The sequence below is a fragment of the Neomonachus schauinslandi genome, chromosome 7, assembly GCF_002201575.2.
Source record: "Neomonachus schauinslandi chromosome 7, ASM220157v2, whole genome shotgun sequence".
NCBI classification, from domain to species: domain Eukaryota; kingdom Metazoa; phylum Chordata; class Mammalia; order Carnivora; family Phocidae; genus Neomonachus; species Neomonachus schauinslandi.
Window position 1 is genome coordinate 24,516,208 of NC_058409.1, and position 17,946 is coordinate 24,534,153.

Sequence of the window (17,946 nt, forward strand, 5' to 3'; positions counted from 1 at the left end):
GCTCAGCGGGGAGCATGCTTCTCCCTCTCTCTCTGCCCCTCTCCCCCCTCGTGCACCTTAAAAAAAAAAAAAAAAAACAAAAAAAAAAACTCAAAATAAGGGAAAAAATTTTTGCAAATCATTCATCTGCTAAGGGACTATAAGATATACAAACACTATAACTTAATGATAAAAAGACAAATAACCCAATTTAAAAATCAGCAAAATATCTGGATAGATATCTCTCTAAATAAGATATACAAAGGCCCCTGAGCCCATGAAAAGATTCTTAACATCATTAGCCATCAGAGAAATTAATATCAAAACCACAATGATAGGGCGCCTGGGTGGCTCAGTTGGTTAAGCGACTGCCTTCGGCTCAGGTCACGATCCTGGAGTCCCAGGATCGAGTCCCGCATCGGGATCCCTGCTCGGCAGGGAGTCTGCTTCTCTCTCTGACCCTCCCCCCTCTCATGCTCTCTCTCTCTCATTCTCTCTCTCAAATAAATAAATAAAATCTTAAAAAAGAAAAAAAAAAAAACCACAATGATAAACCACTTCACACCCTCTGAAACAGCTTTATTCCCAAGGAAGGGTAACAACTTGGCCATGATTTGAAGAAACTAGAACTCTCATGCACTGCTAGTGGGAAGATAAAATGTAGCAAACACTGTGGAAAACCATCAGGCAGTTCCTCAAAAGATTAACCATAGTTACTAAATGACCCAGCAAACCAAGAGAGCTGAAAACATGTCTCTACACTAATGTTGACAGTAGCAATTTTCCTAATAGCCCCAAACTGAAAACAACCCAAATGTCAATGAACTGATAAACAGATAAACAAAATGTGATGTATTTAGCCATAAAATGGAACGAAATACTGACAACATAACATGAATGAACCTTTAAAACATCATGCTAGATGTAAAAGATCCAGTCAAAAAAGACCACATATTGTATGATTTGATTTATATGAAATGTCCAGAATAGGCAAATCAATAGAGATATAATACAGACGAGTGACTGCTTTGGGGCCAGGGTGGGGGCTGGAGGACATAGAAGGGTGACTGCTAAATAGTATAGGGTTTCTTTTTGTGGTGATAAAATATTCCAAAATAATTGTGGTGATGGTTACACAACTATGAATATACTAAAAACCAGTAAATTGTACATTTTAAATGAAGGAACTGTATGGTGTGTATATTATATCTCAAAAAAAAACTGTCACCTAAAAAAATTATGAATGGACCTGCATTCATAAGCCAGAACTATGAGCTTATGCTCATAGTCTTCTGATAAACTCAAGCTTTAATTTTACAATTAAAAAAAAAAGAGGTATACTATTAAAATCCAAAAGAATCTCAAGAAAGGGAACAAAGAAAGAAAGAACTGTTGGGACAAATAGAAAACAAATAACAAATGGTACATTTAAACCCTACAATATAAAAAAAAAACCAAAAACCCACAAAAACAAACAAAAAACAACCTACAATATCAATTACTACATTAAAAGAAAATGGTTTAAACACCCCAAGATTAAATACTAGAGATTGGCAAACTGCAAAACCAAGACCAAATTATATGCTGCCTAAAAGAAACTCACTTTAAATATAAAGCCACCAAAAGATTAAAAATAAAAGAAAATGTTAAATCATGTTAATAGTAAATTAAAAGAAAGCTGGAGTGACTACATGAAAATCAGACAAAGTAGACTTCAGAATAAGCATTAATACCACATATAAAGATGGACGTCTCATAATAAAAAAAAGAGGAATCAATTTATCAAAAAGATAGTGCAATCCTAAACACACCTAATAACAAAACTTCAAAATACCTGAACTCCAAGTGGACAAAACTGACAGAGGAAATAGACAAATCCACCAACAGAGGTGCAGATGTCAACACTCTCATTAGCTGATAGAACAGAAAGTCCGTTAAAATGTAGACAACTAATCACTCTCGACCAACTTGATCTAATATATACAGAACATATTCTATGGTTTCTGGTGGCTCAGTCGGTTAAGCATCTGCCTTCAGCTCGGGTCATGATCTCGAGGTCCTGGGATCGAGCCCCACGTCAGGCTCCCTGCTCAGCAGAGGGTCTGCCTCTCCCCCTCCCTCGGGCCCTCCTCCCCTCTTGTGCTCACTCTCTCGCTCTCGCCCTCACTGTCTCAAATAAATAAAATCTTTTTTTCCTAAAGATTTTACTTATTTGTTTGACAGAGAGAGAGACAGAGAGAGGGAACACAAATAGGGGGAGTGGGAGAGGGAGAAGCAGCTTCCCACCAACCAGGGAGCCCGATGAGGGGCTCAATCCCAGGACCCCGGGATCATGACCTGAGCTGAAGGCAGACGCTTAATGACTGAGCCACCCAAGTGCCCCAATAAATAAAATCTTTAAAAAATCTTAAAAAAAAAAAGAAAAAAAAAGAACATATTCTATCTAGTGTACATGAAACAGTCACCAAGAAAGTTCATATACTGGCCATAAAACATTAAATTTTTAAAAACAAATTATAGCTTATATTCTCTAACAAGAACATAAATAAATTAGAATCAGTAATAAAATGATATGTGGAAAATCCTCAAATATTTGAAAATGAAACCACATGCTTCCAAGGATCAAGGAAGAAGTCACACACGGAATAAGGAAATAGCACACACTAAATGGTAATAAAATCACAACATATCACAATCTGTGAGATATACCTAAAACAGAGCTCAGAGGGAAATTGATAGTTTTAAATACAGAAAACAAGAAATGTCTACGATTAATGACCTAAGCCTCCATCTGAAGTTAAAAGAAAGTAAATGAAACCCACAGTAAGTAGTGCGCTTGGGAAAATAGTTTTAGCTTAGTATCAAGTTAACATGAATTCAACATATGACTGAGCAATTCTACTTTTTACCATATAGAGCTCAGTATTTATCCTTGAAAAAAGAAAACTTAAGTCTACACAAAGGCTTGTAAGTGAATATTTATAGATACTCTCTTCTTAATAGCCCAAATCTGGAAAAAACCCAAATGTTAATCAACAGGTACATGGATACACAAATTCTGATATTTTCATACAACACAAATAAAAAGGAACTCAGGAATAAAAATGAACAAATTACCAATACATTCATGAACATGGAAGAATTCCAAAAGTAGATGCTGAGCTAAAGAAGGTAAACACATATACAAAAGGAGTACACACTGTATGGATTCCATTTACATGAAATTCTAGAAAAAGCACAACTTATCTATAGTGACATAAAACAGATCAGTGATTATGAGGGGCCAGTGGTGGGGGTGAGGCAGACTGCAAAGAAACATGAGGGGACTTGTGGCGGTGTCGGAAATATTCTAATTCTTGACTGGGCTGGTGGCTACACAGGTGCATACACCTACCAAACTCCAACTGTACATTTACTAGGTGCGTATTAAGGCTGAAGGAAAAGAGGGTGATGGCACACATACAGGCAGAAAGTTACTATGCCTACCTCACATTATTCACAAAAATAAACTGGGCTAAAGATAAGCATAGAAAACAAAATTGCAATTACATTAAGGTAAAAAATAAGAGGGTATGCTTATGATCCTGGGGAAAGAAAATGCTTCTTTAACAAGACATTGAAAAGTAAAAGCTTCATAGAAGAGAACGATCTACTTACTCATCAAAATTAAAATCTTCCAGACCGTAATACTTAAAAGGACTCTCACTGGGCAATGTATTTGTAGCACACAGAAGAAACGATTAGAATCCAGAATTCAAACAAAACAACACAAAAAGAACTCCTCCTGAAACTCATTAGGTGAAAGATGCAACCCCAAGAGCAGAGATTCACCTACGGAGTAAATTCACCTACAGAGAAATCACACGGATGACAATGTGTAAAGACGACAAACCTGACTAGCAATCTAGGAAATGAAATGCCATTCTGCACTCAAAAGACTGGTGCTTCAAATAACAAATGGTGACGTGCATGTGAGGAAGAGGGAATATAAGTGGGAGTACTGACTGGTACAACTGATACAGAGGGAATTTGAGAATATATATTAAATATACCGTCTCAATACTCAACAATTCTACTTCTTACTTTACACAAAAGAAACTCATATGCACACAAGGCATGAAAAAGATACCACACAAGCAATGTTTATGGAAATGAAAACTTGACAACAACTTAAATACCAAAGGGAAATAATTCAACTAAAATACATTTATACTATAGATGCAAATATAAGAAACGAAATACCTGTATATGTAATCTACGACACTTAGTAACACAGAATGATCTCTAAGGCCTGTTGCTGATTAAAAATCCAGAACAATAAATCTGGGCAGAAATAAATTCAGAGAGTGCTTACGCATAATGATCACATATGTATGTCTGCAAATGCATGTGAAAAGACTTGCAAAGGTATGCATGGAAGTTGCTCTGGTGAGATGGAAGAGGCAACACTGGGAAAGGCTATTATTAGAGGTCCTGGTCAAACTTCCACAAGGAGAATATATTCTTCTATTATTCATGTAAATATAAATTAATGTTAAAAAAAAGAAAAGCACATCTGCTGATTGTAGTTGAACTTGGAACTGTTGTCTGAGGAACCTCTTTCCACAGCACATCAGTAGGGCTGCTATGTCCAGTGGAAGGGGGGGGGTCCTCAGGCAAGAGCGTGAGAAGCCCTTACCCCCTGGCAGCGCTTACCACCTGCAGCCTAGAACAGTTGCAAGAAACACTGATGCCTTTTAATTCTCTTCCCGATTGCCTTCAAAGCTTTTTCAAGAACCTCTTAATCCAAGTCGCTCTTGATTCTATTATCTTGTTTTGTTTTCTTCATAGCAATGATCACTATTTGAACTTATATATTTATTGTCTGTCTCCCACTAGAATGGCAAGACAATTTTGAATTCATATGATTTTAGTCAAGCCATTTAGAGTTTTCTAACAGTATCAAAGACACATGTTATTTACTTACCTTAGTTGGAAAAGGAAATTTGGAAGGTTCTGTTTTGCATGGTGTATGAATAGCCGTTAGAGGGGGAGGCCATGAATGCGTCATCTCCTGAAATGTAATTATTACAGTTTGTTTTCAACCAGTTCAAGGATAAAAATTACATAGCTAAAAACCAGATTTGTATTATAAATGCTGGTTTCATGATAGGTCCTTCCAAAAGTATACATATTTAATCAATAAATATTAATTAAGCACAATTGTGTGCAAGGCACTATGGGGCAGGAAATAAGATAAATAATATCCACTGCCTGGCTTCAGGGAGCTTGGAGCTAAGATGATGAAACCTGTGAATCATCACCGAAATAAGCCTGTAATCAAATACAAGGTACACAGTACAATGTTACTGAAAAAAAGCATGCTGTGAGAGCGGGAGGGGCGGGTAATAATAAGAAAAGGAGCTAACATTTATTGTGTACCTTTAATGGGCCAGATACTGTGCTGTTTTACAGGTCTGTTACTTATTTAGTACTCACAATGATATTAGGAGGTAGATACCATTATTACCCTAACTCTATGTAGGATGAAACTGAAGCACAGAAGTTATTTATTAAAGGCCACACATTTGTGGACACAAATGGACACGAAATTTCATCCTAGGAAGTTTGGCTGCAGAGCCCATTCGCTGATGGGAAGTTTTGGTCAGGTGGAGGAAACCAGAAGAGAGATACCAAAAGCACACGAAAAGGAAGACAGACAGGCAAGGCCGTAAGTATGATTTCATTCAATGCCTTCTGTTTAATCACATGCCAACTATGTTCAAGTGGAAATTTGGATAAGATCACAATGTGTATGTTAGAGGAGCAGGGGAAAGAAAGATATCAGATTTAGAATAAGGAAGGAGTGTTTTATTTCAAAGTTCAAAGTAAGCCATTAGGTAGACTGAGAAAATACAATAAGGGTGGTTTAACTTTTAGGAATTTACTCTGTAACTATACCCACACAGTTAGGTAAAGATACATGTTCAAGGGGCCTACACTTCAAAAATGGAAACAACCTAAATATCCAACAGCACAGAATAATTAAATTAGCAGATAGCCACACAATGGAACACCAAGCAGACAGTAAATGAGGAATTTAACTACTGATATGGAATGTTGTCCACAACGTACTGGTAAGTGATAAACAGAAATCATAGTCTATGTCCTAGTAAATGTTTGTATATGAAAAAATATATATGAAAAAAAAAAATCTCTGGCTACGCTTGGGCAACAGAACAACAGAAGGGTTTCGAAAGAGACCTGGGCACTTGGTACAGTCTCTACTACTGGAACTTTGTAAAACAGCCCCCTGCACTGTTAATTGCTCTTTATCTTCTTACAATGCTTTATTTTTAAATAGCATTTCACTTTCTGAAATAATATTAAATAGTTGATTATTTCCAATATCCAGCAAGAATGTCAGCTCAAAGGGTGCAACACTATCATTATCACCACTGTTATCCCAAGAGCTTGATACATGACAGGTGCTTCATTAGTAAACCATGAATTAATCTTGCTTGTTTTTACAAGAAACAGTTATCATTTTTAGATTAAAATTTTCTTCTTTAAGTTTATGATGGAGTTCCTAGAAATAGTATGACTACAAAGATCAAGAAAACATGAAGGCAATTTGGACCTGCAGTTCCTTATGCACTGCATACAGGGAAAGGAAACAGAAACTCGGGCACTCTAGGTTTTCAGTGCTGGCATTTTACACCTCAAATACCGAAGTACTTTCTATAGCAAATCTATTTAACTCCATCATTAAATGACTGAGCACCCGTTACACCCAAGGCCATGTGCCAAGCCTTATGTATATAAAATGAAGACTAAATGGTCAGTATCATCAAAGAGATCATCAAATGTGAGAATATCTAAGATTCTACCAGGTGTTACAATGCCATGCATCTTTGAGGATTCAATGAGAAAAGATAAATGCTCTGTTACACTTTTCATATACATGGCAACTGAAAAATGCATATGCTATATGAGATTCTTTTTTTTTGCTATATGAGATTCAAAAGAGTTATGTGATCTGATGGTCTGACACAGGGGAAAGAAGGATTACACTGGGATTCTAAGAAAAAACCATCTGTATATGACTAAAGACAAAGGAGAAACATATTTCACGAACGTTTACTTTAAAAAGGTAAAAAAGCAAGAAAGCGTATGGCTTAGTGAAACCAATTTGACAAAAGTGGTGAATCAATAGCGAGAGAGGTTAGAACCGGCCTGTGAAAAAGGTCTAGAACGTTGAACTTGGACACTATTCTTTCTATGGGGATTAGAGACAGAGCCACTGAAATGTCTAAGACAGAAATTAACTTATGAAGACAATGGATTAAGAGAGAATCTGGTAGCAATACAGAAGACAGATGAGCAAAGCGAGGACGGTAGATTGCAATTCTTGAAGCTCAAGGTGGCAGAAATGGAAATAAAGGAGTGGCATTTTCAAGGAAAATTCAAACTGTACATGCAGTTTTGTGATTAAATAGAACATGAGAGAAAATTAGGATTTTACACTTAGAAGCACAGGAGAACGGTGGTACTACTAAGAGAAGGAAGTCTGATAAATCTGCCTTTAGATATGTTCAGTCTAAAGAAGCAGGGAGAAACACAAATGGACACATAGCTACGAAGCAAGAGAATAAACCACAATTCAGAGGAGGCCAAGGAGGAGAGAAAGACTGAAGAGTTAACAGGTGAAGCCATAACAATGGAGGAAAATCAATATGGAGCAGAAAAAAATGGAGAAGCTAGAAAAAAGACCCATGTTGAAAAGAGAAGACGCCAAGGTTCCCAAAAGGCAGAGAACGAGAGATAAGAAAGGTGGATGGAAATAAAAACAGTGAAGCATAATAACAGGCAAGGAAGGAAGAATGAGGTTTCTAGAATGAAAAACTAAAAATTCTTGAGGACAGCAGAAAGAGCAGAGAACTCAAATGAAGCCCCCAGTGAAGGGAAAGACCATGAGCTTAGAGAAACAGCTTCAGCAACATGACTGAGACAAATGAGAGACTGTGCTGGGCTGAAGAAAGGAGGAGAGAATAGAGTGGGAGTAGCAATGCAAGTAGTCTCTCAGAAGGAGGATTCATGGTGAGATGCAGGTACAGACACAAAAAAATCAGGAGCTCATGCAGAAAGTACAAGTAAGACGTGACAGACAGTTTTTCTCTACTAAGCCAAGAGCACTCACTGTCACTCATTAATCCACTAGACCTTCTCTTTTTCCAACTAACAACTTTTTCTTTTCCCAGAAGAGGAATGCACATTTTGGTCAGGTGTCGGTTTTAAACATATTCCATCCAACACTCAAAGTGAGCTGTATTAGGAGGAGGTCTTTCATTGTAGGAACTGACCAGTAGGTACAAATGAATTAGAAAGCAAGCTATCTTCAATGAAACGGTTTGACTGGTAATTACTGATAAGCCTTAGAAAGTACTGTTGCATTTGGTTTCTTCCTCTTTTCAAGGCAAACTATTATGACGGGAATTTGTTTTACTTAAAAATGAAAAACAAACCAAACCAGTTCTTCGAGTGCAGGTAGTTATTAACAAACCAAATGACTCAGAAACTAAGTATGAAAATAGGCATAACAGAGTCAATTATTTTTTACAGACATAATGAGGTTTCACATGTAAGCAATCTGCTGCCCCAGATCCTTTGTGAAATATCGGGGGGAAGAGGGCAAGAAGATAGCAGAGGATCATAAACAAAAAAGACAGAAAGTATTAAAACAACAACAATAACTTACTTTAAGAATTTCATCCACACAGCTCACGTCACCAGAAGCAGATGCCTTAAGAGGAAAAGAGACACACATTAGATTTGGGGTCATTTATTATTAGATTTTTATTATTTGTTGCACAGATTCAACAACACTATTAGAAAACAAATTAAATTTAAAGACCTATTTATGATCCCACTATTCTAAATCACAACACTAATTAATCTTTTGACAAATTTCCTTAAATGCAAATTTTTCAAGCTCTAAAAAATTTTAATCACCAACTGTACAAGGATTTGAAGAACTTTGTATTTATCAAAAGTTTTGAAAAATCTTATCTTTCTTATACTTAGATTAGAAATAAATTTTTAAATGTTATTTTGCAGGTGGAGCAACTTGTCAAAAATTTGAGTTTATTTATATACAAAATATACCATGATACTGAAATACATTACTTCACATAAACTAACAAACAGAATAAAACCAGCATTATTGAAAGAATACTTGTCTGGAATATGATGGACATTTTACACAGTTTCCTTAAATCATGGCAAAGTTGTTTATTCTAAAGCACAGTCAGGAACTGGAGAGCTAGAGTTTGCACTCAAGTCTATCTCCAAGGATCAAGTTGTTTGAAGAAAGAACAACCAACCACTTCACTATTCTCTTCAGAGGAGTAAATAGATGACAACTGCCATGAACAATGAGTTTCCTAAGGCCACAGGAAAAATGTCTAAATGTTCTTAAAACACCATTTCACCTACCCTTGACCCCTTCCACAACCGTTTTAAGCTATGAACTATGATTTTCATACTTCTATGAAAAGTACAAAGACTACTTCTAAAATTTTTCTTTTGAAAGATAAAACTTAAACTATTTCACAGTGAATACTCAATTTCTTTAGTTATTCTGATGCTTTGGCATGCAGTTATAAATACTGTAAATTTCAAACCACCACTATGAATCTAGAGCAGCTGTCTCAAACCCTTAAGTGCAAACAGAGAAAAAAAACTCATGGCATCCAAACCACACAACATTACCATCCTGATGGACGCCCCCCCCCCCAAATCCCAACATTCACTACAATGAACCACAGCCCACATCGCATTCATGAGTATCACAATGAGAATACAAGTTATTTTTTTAAAAAAAAGAACACAAGACGTATTCTTTCATAAAATCAAAAGGAGGAAATCTAAGGTATTGATTTCACAGATCATGCTTTTATTCTACAACTGTCATCTGAATATTTCAAAACAGTGAATGACATTTTCTCTACTGCCCAACAGGGGAAGCTAACAGGTCTACTGATCACTTTGGAGTTAATCACAAGTCTTATTTTTAAACTTATCTATACCTTATTAAAACTGAGACAAAATTTAAGTTCAATTATAATTTCATAGTAAACTGCTTCACAGAGTCGTAATATTAAAAGCTCTAAAGGGCTCCTGGGTGGCTCAGTCAGTTAAGTGGCCAACTATTGATTTTGGCTCAGGTCCAGATCTTGGGGTGGCAGGAGGTTCTCTCTCTCCTTCCCCCTGCTCCTCCCCCTGCTCTCTGTCTAAAATAAATGGGATAAGTTAAAAAATTTTTTAAAAGGCTCTAAATGTGTAACTTACATCCAATGGTTGGGAAGGTATTTTCAGCTTGGTGAGATGTGCTTTGCTACTGGGCTTCAGTTCAGTCATGCTGTTGCCATGGGATTGGCTGCTGTAGTGCTCAGAGGACAGCTTTGGTTCCATGGACTCCTGTCCATCCATGGGCCGCACATAGGCAGTGGGTTTCTGTAACATTGAACTGGACTTTGACATCAATGAAGGTGGGAAAGACTGATTTGAATGCTGCCCACTTGAAAAAGGTACACGGGAAGGAGAATCCCAGTTTGCATCAGGGTCCCGAGGTGATTTGGAACGCTGATGGTCCTTGCTATGGTGATCATTCCCATGAGACCTGGAATGACTGGAGCTTAATGAAGACACAGCCTGGGGTTTTCCAGGGCTGGAAGAGCGTGATTTGGAGTGTTCCGACCCATGCTGGCCTTTTTTCCGATTACTGCTTCCACTACTGCTGTATGAGTCACGGTCATGCCTCTGGCCACCACTGCTGGTGCCACCGCTGCCACCTGCACTGGTCCGCTGGCTACTGTGTCCACTCTGCAAGCCTGAGGACCGTTTCTGAGACTGAGAAGTACTGGGTGCAGGTCCTACTGGAGTCCATTTGCTACTCTGATGAGAGGTCCCATGTCTCTGTTCAAAGAAATTCGGGTTAGATTTTTCATCTGCTGTCGGCGGTACTGTAGGCTTGGGAATTGCAACAAGCTTTGGTATAGATCTGTCTCCTATGAAATCCTTCATTTCATCGTAATTTCCAAGCATACTCTGAATACGACTTGATAGCTTATCTTCTTTGCTAGTCTACAAAAAATTGTAAAATAAAACAACAGAATTAGTATAACGGGAACTAAAAGACGCTTCTATAAATGGACTTTCCAAACTTCAAATGCAAAGGGGTTTTTCAAAGGGAGGCCTCGTATCTCATACCTTAAGGTTAACATCTCAAACGCAAACTCCAGATATATAATTTTTATAGTGGAAAAAATGCATCGAAAGTGAAAAACATTCATGCAAAAACACAAATACTCTATAGGATATTGAGAAGTATGTACAAAAGATTCCAGAAGGGAAAAAAATCCAAATTTCACCAATAAATATACTGAAACAGTAGTAGAAATCTTTTGAAGAGCAGGAAAAGTAACGGGCCTTTATGTAGTTAAGTTCTAGGTGAGCAAATTAGCCAACACTCATTATTTTGGCAATGTAGGAAAATATTTCATTCCTCGAGTTCAATGTTATAGTTAAAAGGAGAAATAAAAATTTAATGAAACATGTTATACCCAACTGACCTTTTAAAAAATTTTAATTCCTTCTGTTACTGTGACTAATTAAGTTAATAAAAGTCAACAACAAATTAAGAATGGAAAATCTACTGATAAAGTTTCAAATATTAATTCTATTAATTCTGAGCAAGAAACACTCCAAGTTTTGAAGTCAATGGTACAGAGTGTAGGTTTTAAAAATCATTCTTGGATAATAAGAAAGTCCAAAATATCCACAAGCTTTAGTATTCTTTCACGTTCACAAACATGAAAGAGTGTAAGCTTACTGATTGCATTAAACAGGAAATCAAGACAAAACCACTATTTATTCTGAGGTTGGCATGAACTGATAAGACTTTAGATCATTTGAAAATCAGTCTGACCCCTATTAAACAAGAGGGGGAAATATATAGCAATTTGTAGACAACATCAAGTTCAGGAATCAAATCCAACTCATTACAATGTAATTACAAAATAAATGGTTGTATGATTTGAAGATTCTGGACCAAACTCCTGGAGTTTTTGTGAAATGCCTTTAATCCCTAATCCCAAACCCCAGGTTTCGTGTTATCATGTTACACTCATATAAATGATGTCAGTGTAACTGCCTTTAAATGAAAATCCTTAAGAACTTGTAAAAAATGGCTTTTATGGGGCGTCTGGGTAGCTCAGTCGGTTAAGGGTCTGCCTTCAGCTCGGGTCCTGACCCTGAGTCCCGGGATCGAGCCCCACGCTGGGCTCCCTGCTTGGTGAGGAGTCTGCTTCTCCCTCCCCCTCTCCACCCCGCTTGTGCTGTCTCTCTTTCTCTCAAATAAATAAATAAAATCTTTTTAAAAAATGGCTTTTATAGATCTCATAGCTTCTACAAACACCAAATGTTACCAGGGTAAACCTAGAATATGTTGTTATATTTATATTTCATCAGAAAAAAGTCTAATACACTCTCAATCTCACACCGTAAACCAACAATGGCCATTACTGCTGCAATACCATCATACACAGTATAAGCCTTCAAAATGTAAGGGTAGATCAAATGAGCCAAAGCCAAATCAAACATTAGAGACATCTGTGGCCACTACAGCCACATTAGTCATCAGAAGTGACATCATTGTTTTATGTAATCCCAAATCAAGTACAGTAATGATAGTTACAAAAATAGCAATTGGTCCACTTTACTGAACATCTCTGACAACAAGCTTTTAATCTAAATTGGATATTGTTCATTAAGCCCATAAAACAGAAAGATAATTTAGTATAAAACAGAAAAAGGAACCGGACTGATACTGAAGACACATTTATTCAAATACAGTAGCAGTCACTGATATTTAGTAATCTAAATATTTAGTAAACTAAGTAAGCAAATGGCAAGAAACAAGGGAGAAACAAAAGAATCTCTGAAAAAGTTGTCTTTGACATTATATTATACCCAAAAGAACGTAAGAAACAGTAGACGATCCATACTCATTTACAAAATTTTAATTTAATTCAGAAAGGTGAAATGCCTGCCCAGGGTTAGCGGTAGAGCCTGGGATGTAGATATCAATGTCTGAGCTAATCCAGACCACATTTTCAAGAATATGAGATAGCAACAGGGGTAAGGGAGGAAATTTGGGTTTGAGGATGACTTTAGGATGCTAATCATACTGTTTCTTGATCTGGGTACTGATTATATAAAGTTGTTCATGTTGTGAAAATTCTTTCAGCTAAAATACTTGTTTTGTGTACCTTTCTGTATGTATGTTATACTCCAATGACAAGTTTACCCCAAAAGTGTACATTCTCATTTAGAGGAAAGGAAAAATGTTAAATGGAATATATGATAGTAACTCTTTTCTACTATCAAAATTCAAGCTTAAACACTTGAAAAGCAAAAACGTCACACTGTTGGGGGGAGAAAACCATTCACAGGACTACTTACAACTTTGTATGGCTCGGCAAAGAGAGGAGAGCTAGGTGGGAAGGCGTCTTCGCCCTGCTGAATTTCCTGATTCCGCCTTTCCCGTTCTTTCATACGCAGCACATTTCGGTCTTCACGGTTCATGTTGCTAAGAAGAGAAACACAATCTTTGTATCAATCACAAAAAGGAAAATCAAAATTAAAATGCTCTGTACTCATTTTGTGAGTTTAATGCTTCATTCGGAGATTCCCTTTCGACTTCCAAGTAGCAGCAGGCATTAGTGCTGAAGCTGGGTACTGGTAATGGTTTTACCAACTAATACCAATAGTGTCTGGCACGACTACTGAGATAGTAAACACTAGCCCAGAGTATTAGGATCCACCCCATTGAAACACTTAACCTTATCAATTTTTAAGTATTCAGCTAGCTAAAAGTCAGTTAAAACTTAAACATTCAGATAGATGGAAGGTCGTACTTCAGCCCAAATCACGATTCCTACAAGCCTTTTGCGGCCCCCTCTTCAGAAATCTAACTACTCTTTGCCTTCAGTGGCGCACAAACCCGCTCCCACCTACCACTCCCTCCCCCCGGGGTCCAGCGCTTTTCTCTACTTTGCATCTACCTTATCTTGATTTCTTTTTGTCCCAAACACAGCTTCCTTGGTGTCCATCCTTATGGCAGTTTGACCTCAGCTTTGCTGTTGCTCTAGATTCCCTAAAAAACGATATTTCTGCTCTAAATACAGTAATATTTCAATCAATACCTCAATAAATGGCAAAAACCGAGGCTTTCAGTAATAGAATCTAAAATTAACTTGGGTTAGTAATAGTAGTTGAAACTGTACTGAAAAAGAAAGTCTTTTGGAATGGAGGAGAAAATGAGGGTGTCATTTCTATAAACATTACAGCATGTGGTATTTTCACTAAGAACAAACTAAAGAAGATAGCTTGTTTATAGCGGCAGGGACTTATGGTTAAATAGATAATAATGAAAAAGGTTGTCGAACCCTGGGATAAGGGATTACCAGGGACTCTGCAACATTCTTCCCTGGAGTTAGAGTAAACCATCTATCTTGGTTTTGTCTGGGGGGAAGAGGGGCCAGGGACACAGGGAGCCCTGGTGGAGACTGAAGGAAAAAACCAGGTTATACTTGTAGAGCATTTCTAGCCTTATGATTCATAAATCAAATCTAGTCGGAAAATTAAAGTAAATCAAGATTGGAAAGAAACTGTAACTATAAAATCACAATGGACAGCAGGGGCGCTTGGTTGGCTCAGTCAGGTAGGCATCTGCCTTCGGCTCAGGTCCTGATCTCAGGGTCCTGGGACTGAGGCCTGTGTAAGGCTCCCTGCTCAGTGCGGAGTCTGCTTCTCCCTCTCCTTCTGCCCCTCCTCACTCCCCCCTCCAACACTGTTCGTGCACTCTCTTTCTTAAATAAATAAAATCTTAAAAAAAAAAAAAAAAGAATGGACAGCAAAACCAATATACTCTTGAGGATTCTTAGGTGGTTAGAACAGTGCAAGTAAACATTCAAAAGTAAAAATTTACTATCAAAGCAATTAATATTTTAAAAATATTCTGTTCCAAATGAATTTTCAGCTTTTTCTATATGTATAATATTCTAATAAACTTAGACAAGAATATAAGCTATTTTGAGGTATTGAAATAGTATGTGCTTTCTTTGGTCTCCCTGGTACTTAGCACCATACAGAAGCACAAAAAGTATTTGATTCTTTCGGGATGCCTGGGTGGCTCAGTCGGTTGAGCATCCAAGCTCAGGTACATGAATCTGGCCCCGCTTGTGCTTGGGACTCTCTCTCTGCCCCTCCCTCCCATTCCCATCCCCACTTGCTCGCTCTCTCTCTCACTAAAATAAATAAATAAATCTTTTAAAAAAAGTTTTTGATTCCTTCTTTAATAAATACTAGAAAATATCTATACTTTGGTATTCAGAGAGTGAAACCAAAGAACGTATATTATCCTCCAGTACACTTGAACCAACTAGTAAGTGTATATCACTAACAATCAGGTTTCAGATAGACCTCTGCAACTATGGTGCCGCTGCATGTGAAGTTATTTGTATCCTAAGAGTCTAAGGGGCATATTAAATACTAATTTCCTTGCATTTCCTAAATTCAATTCCTTAAAAAAAGAAATGCCTTCCTTAAACTATGATTTAATTAAAGTGCTAAAATAATGCAAGAAACACTTGTACAGAGTGCCTGGGTAGCTCAGTCACTAAGCGTCTGCCTTAGGCTCAGATCATGATCCCAGGGTCCTGGGATTGAGCCTTGCATTCGGCTCCCTTCTCAGTGGGAAGCCTGCTTCTCCCTCTCCCACTCCCCTTGATTGTGTTTCCTCTCTTGCTGTGCCTTTCTCTGTCAAATAAATAAAATCTTTACAGAAAAAAAAGAAACACTTGTACATTTATTGTAGAAATAGATCTGATTCCCACAATAAAATTCCTCCTATAATCCAATAAAAAAGTGTTCTCTATTCTTAAACAATGAAAGTCATCTGACTGAATATTCCTTTTAAAAAGACTGCCAAGAAGCAGAACAAAATTAAATGACTGCTTATAAGAACCAATATCCCAGCTGTAGCTCTTATTCTCTAATTTTTTTCTGATCTGCCTTATTTTCACATCTAATTTATCAGATCCACATTTTTCTCCCATGTCTTTAAACATTAGTATCTGCCTAAGACAAAGTTTCCCACAAAGCAATAATTCCAGTAATCAATGTGAGCTCCCCTAAAATTAACATGAAATTTAAATGAGTCAGTTTGAGGTATATCTTTGTTGTATAGGCAAACCTATTTCACAACATTTCCCTCAGGACATCTGCAACTACTATAATGAAGAAGAATTCGGTTAAAATTAGCTAATTGCTACAACAAAACAAAATCTGTGGGACTACCAGAAAAATAATTTTTAAAAGAATATTAGCAAGTAGAAAGGAGAGTTCTCCTTCTACTTAAGGTAAATTGTTTTAAGTGCCCATCAAGTACTTACGTTAAGTTGATACATTTATTACAAACAACATTCTATGGTGTAGCATAATGGTGTAGCAATTTCATTGCTACAAAATGGAGCAAATGAGTATACTGAGATTTTTGAGGATCCAAGCATGTTACTATGAGAGATGAGGGATACAAATATACAAAGGAATAGGGAGAAAAATAACTTTTGGGGATTAGGAGCTAGAAATAGTACTATGAACACATGCTTGTATTTTAAAAAATCTCTATCAATCTACCGATCGAGAGAAACAGACAGTCTCCATTTCTGTACACTGAAAGAGTCTAGGAGCAGGAACACACCAGAAGAAAGAAGCACGCTCAGCACCCAAATTCTGATTTTTTTTAAAAAAAGATTTTATTTATTTGACAGAGACAGACAGAGAGAGAGGGAACACAAGCAGGGGGAGTGGGAGAGGGAGAAGCAGGCTTCCCGCTGATCTGGGAGCCCGATGCGGGACTCGATCCCAGGTCCCTGGGATCATGACCTGAACCGAAGGTAGACGCTTAATGACTGAGCCACCCAGGCGCCCCCCAAATTCTGATTTCTAATATCATTTCCTACTGAAGTGGAATAGGACTTCTTGGAAAAAATAGTTCATTCCAAGGCTGCAGCAGAGGAAGTCCGAAGAGATCTTAAAACATCTTGTTTCAACAGCAAGAAAACTCACAAAAACAGATGGAGACATCAAAAGGGCACGGGAACCAGACTGAAGGTGCTCTCACCAGTCAGCTTTAGAAACATGAGCATCAAAATAAAGACAAGAATGGAATATAACCAAATGAGCAAAAAAAGAATCCCTGGGGGGCGTGTGGCTAGCTCAGTCAGTAGAGCGTGCTACTCTTGATCTTGGGGTCATGAGTTTTCAAGCACCGTGTTGGGAATGGAGCCTAGTTAAAAAACAAAAAACAGGGGCGCCTGGGTGGTTCAGTCGGTTAAGCAGCTGCCTTCGGGTCAGGTCAAGATCCTAGCATCCTGGGATTGAGCCCAGCATGGAACTCCCTCCTCAGCAGGAAGTCTGCTTCTCCTTCCCCCACGCTCTTGTGCTCTGGCTTGTGCACATGCACTCTCTCTCACGCTCTCTCTCCTCTCTCCTTCTCAAATAAATAAAATCTTAAAAAACAAACAAAAAACCCCCCAAAAAACACAAATCCCTGAGTCCAGAGTGATAATAGCAAAAAAATAAAATGAAGAGAAATAAAGCAGGGAGTAAATGCCCTTCTTTAGAGAAGAATGTCAACTAATAAATGCAGAAGAAATAAAAGAATTAGAAAATCACTTTTTTTGTGACCATTAAAGTAATAATTGAGGCCAGAATCATCAATGGGGAAAAAAAAAAAAACCCAGCAATAAATGCCAAAACCACTGGGCAAAAAGTTGGGGGGGAATGGAATCTTCAGTATCATCCCACAGACTATTAGAAAAAAATCTTTAAAATAGAGAAGTACAGGGCGCCTGGGTGGCT

The 17,946-nt window shown here is 37.5% G+C and overlaps 1 protein-coding gene across 2 annotated transcripts in view; it reads right to left on the reverse strand.

The window, feature by feature from the left end:
• AFF4 (AF4/FMR2 family member 4) overlaps positions 1-17,946 on the reverse strand; it is a 90,568-nt gene that overhangs the window by 49,800 nt on the left and 22,822 nt on the right. The window contains exons 2-5 of one of the 2 annotated variants that reach the window (XM_021702031.2): positions 13,483-13,609; positions 10,309-11,103; positions 8,717-8,761; positions 4,946-5,032 (exon numbers count right to left, since the gene is read on the reverse strand). The exons of the other annotated variant lie outside the window; for it this stretch is intronic. Of the exons in view, the coding sequence (XP_021557706.1) occupies positions 4,946-5,032; positions 8,717-8,761; positions 10,309-11,103; positions 13,483-13,605 (1,050 nt within the window). The 5' untranslated portion in view covers positions 13,606-13,609. The remainder of the gene's footprint in view (positions 1-4,945; positions 5,033-8,716; positions 8,762-10,308; positions 11,104-13,482; positions 13,610-17,946) is intronic. 2 annotated transcript variants of the gene reach the window in all.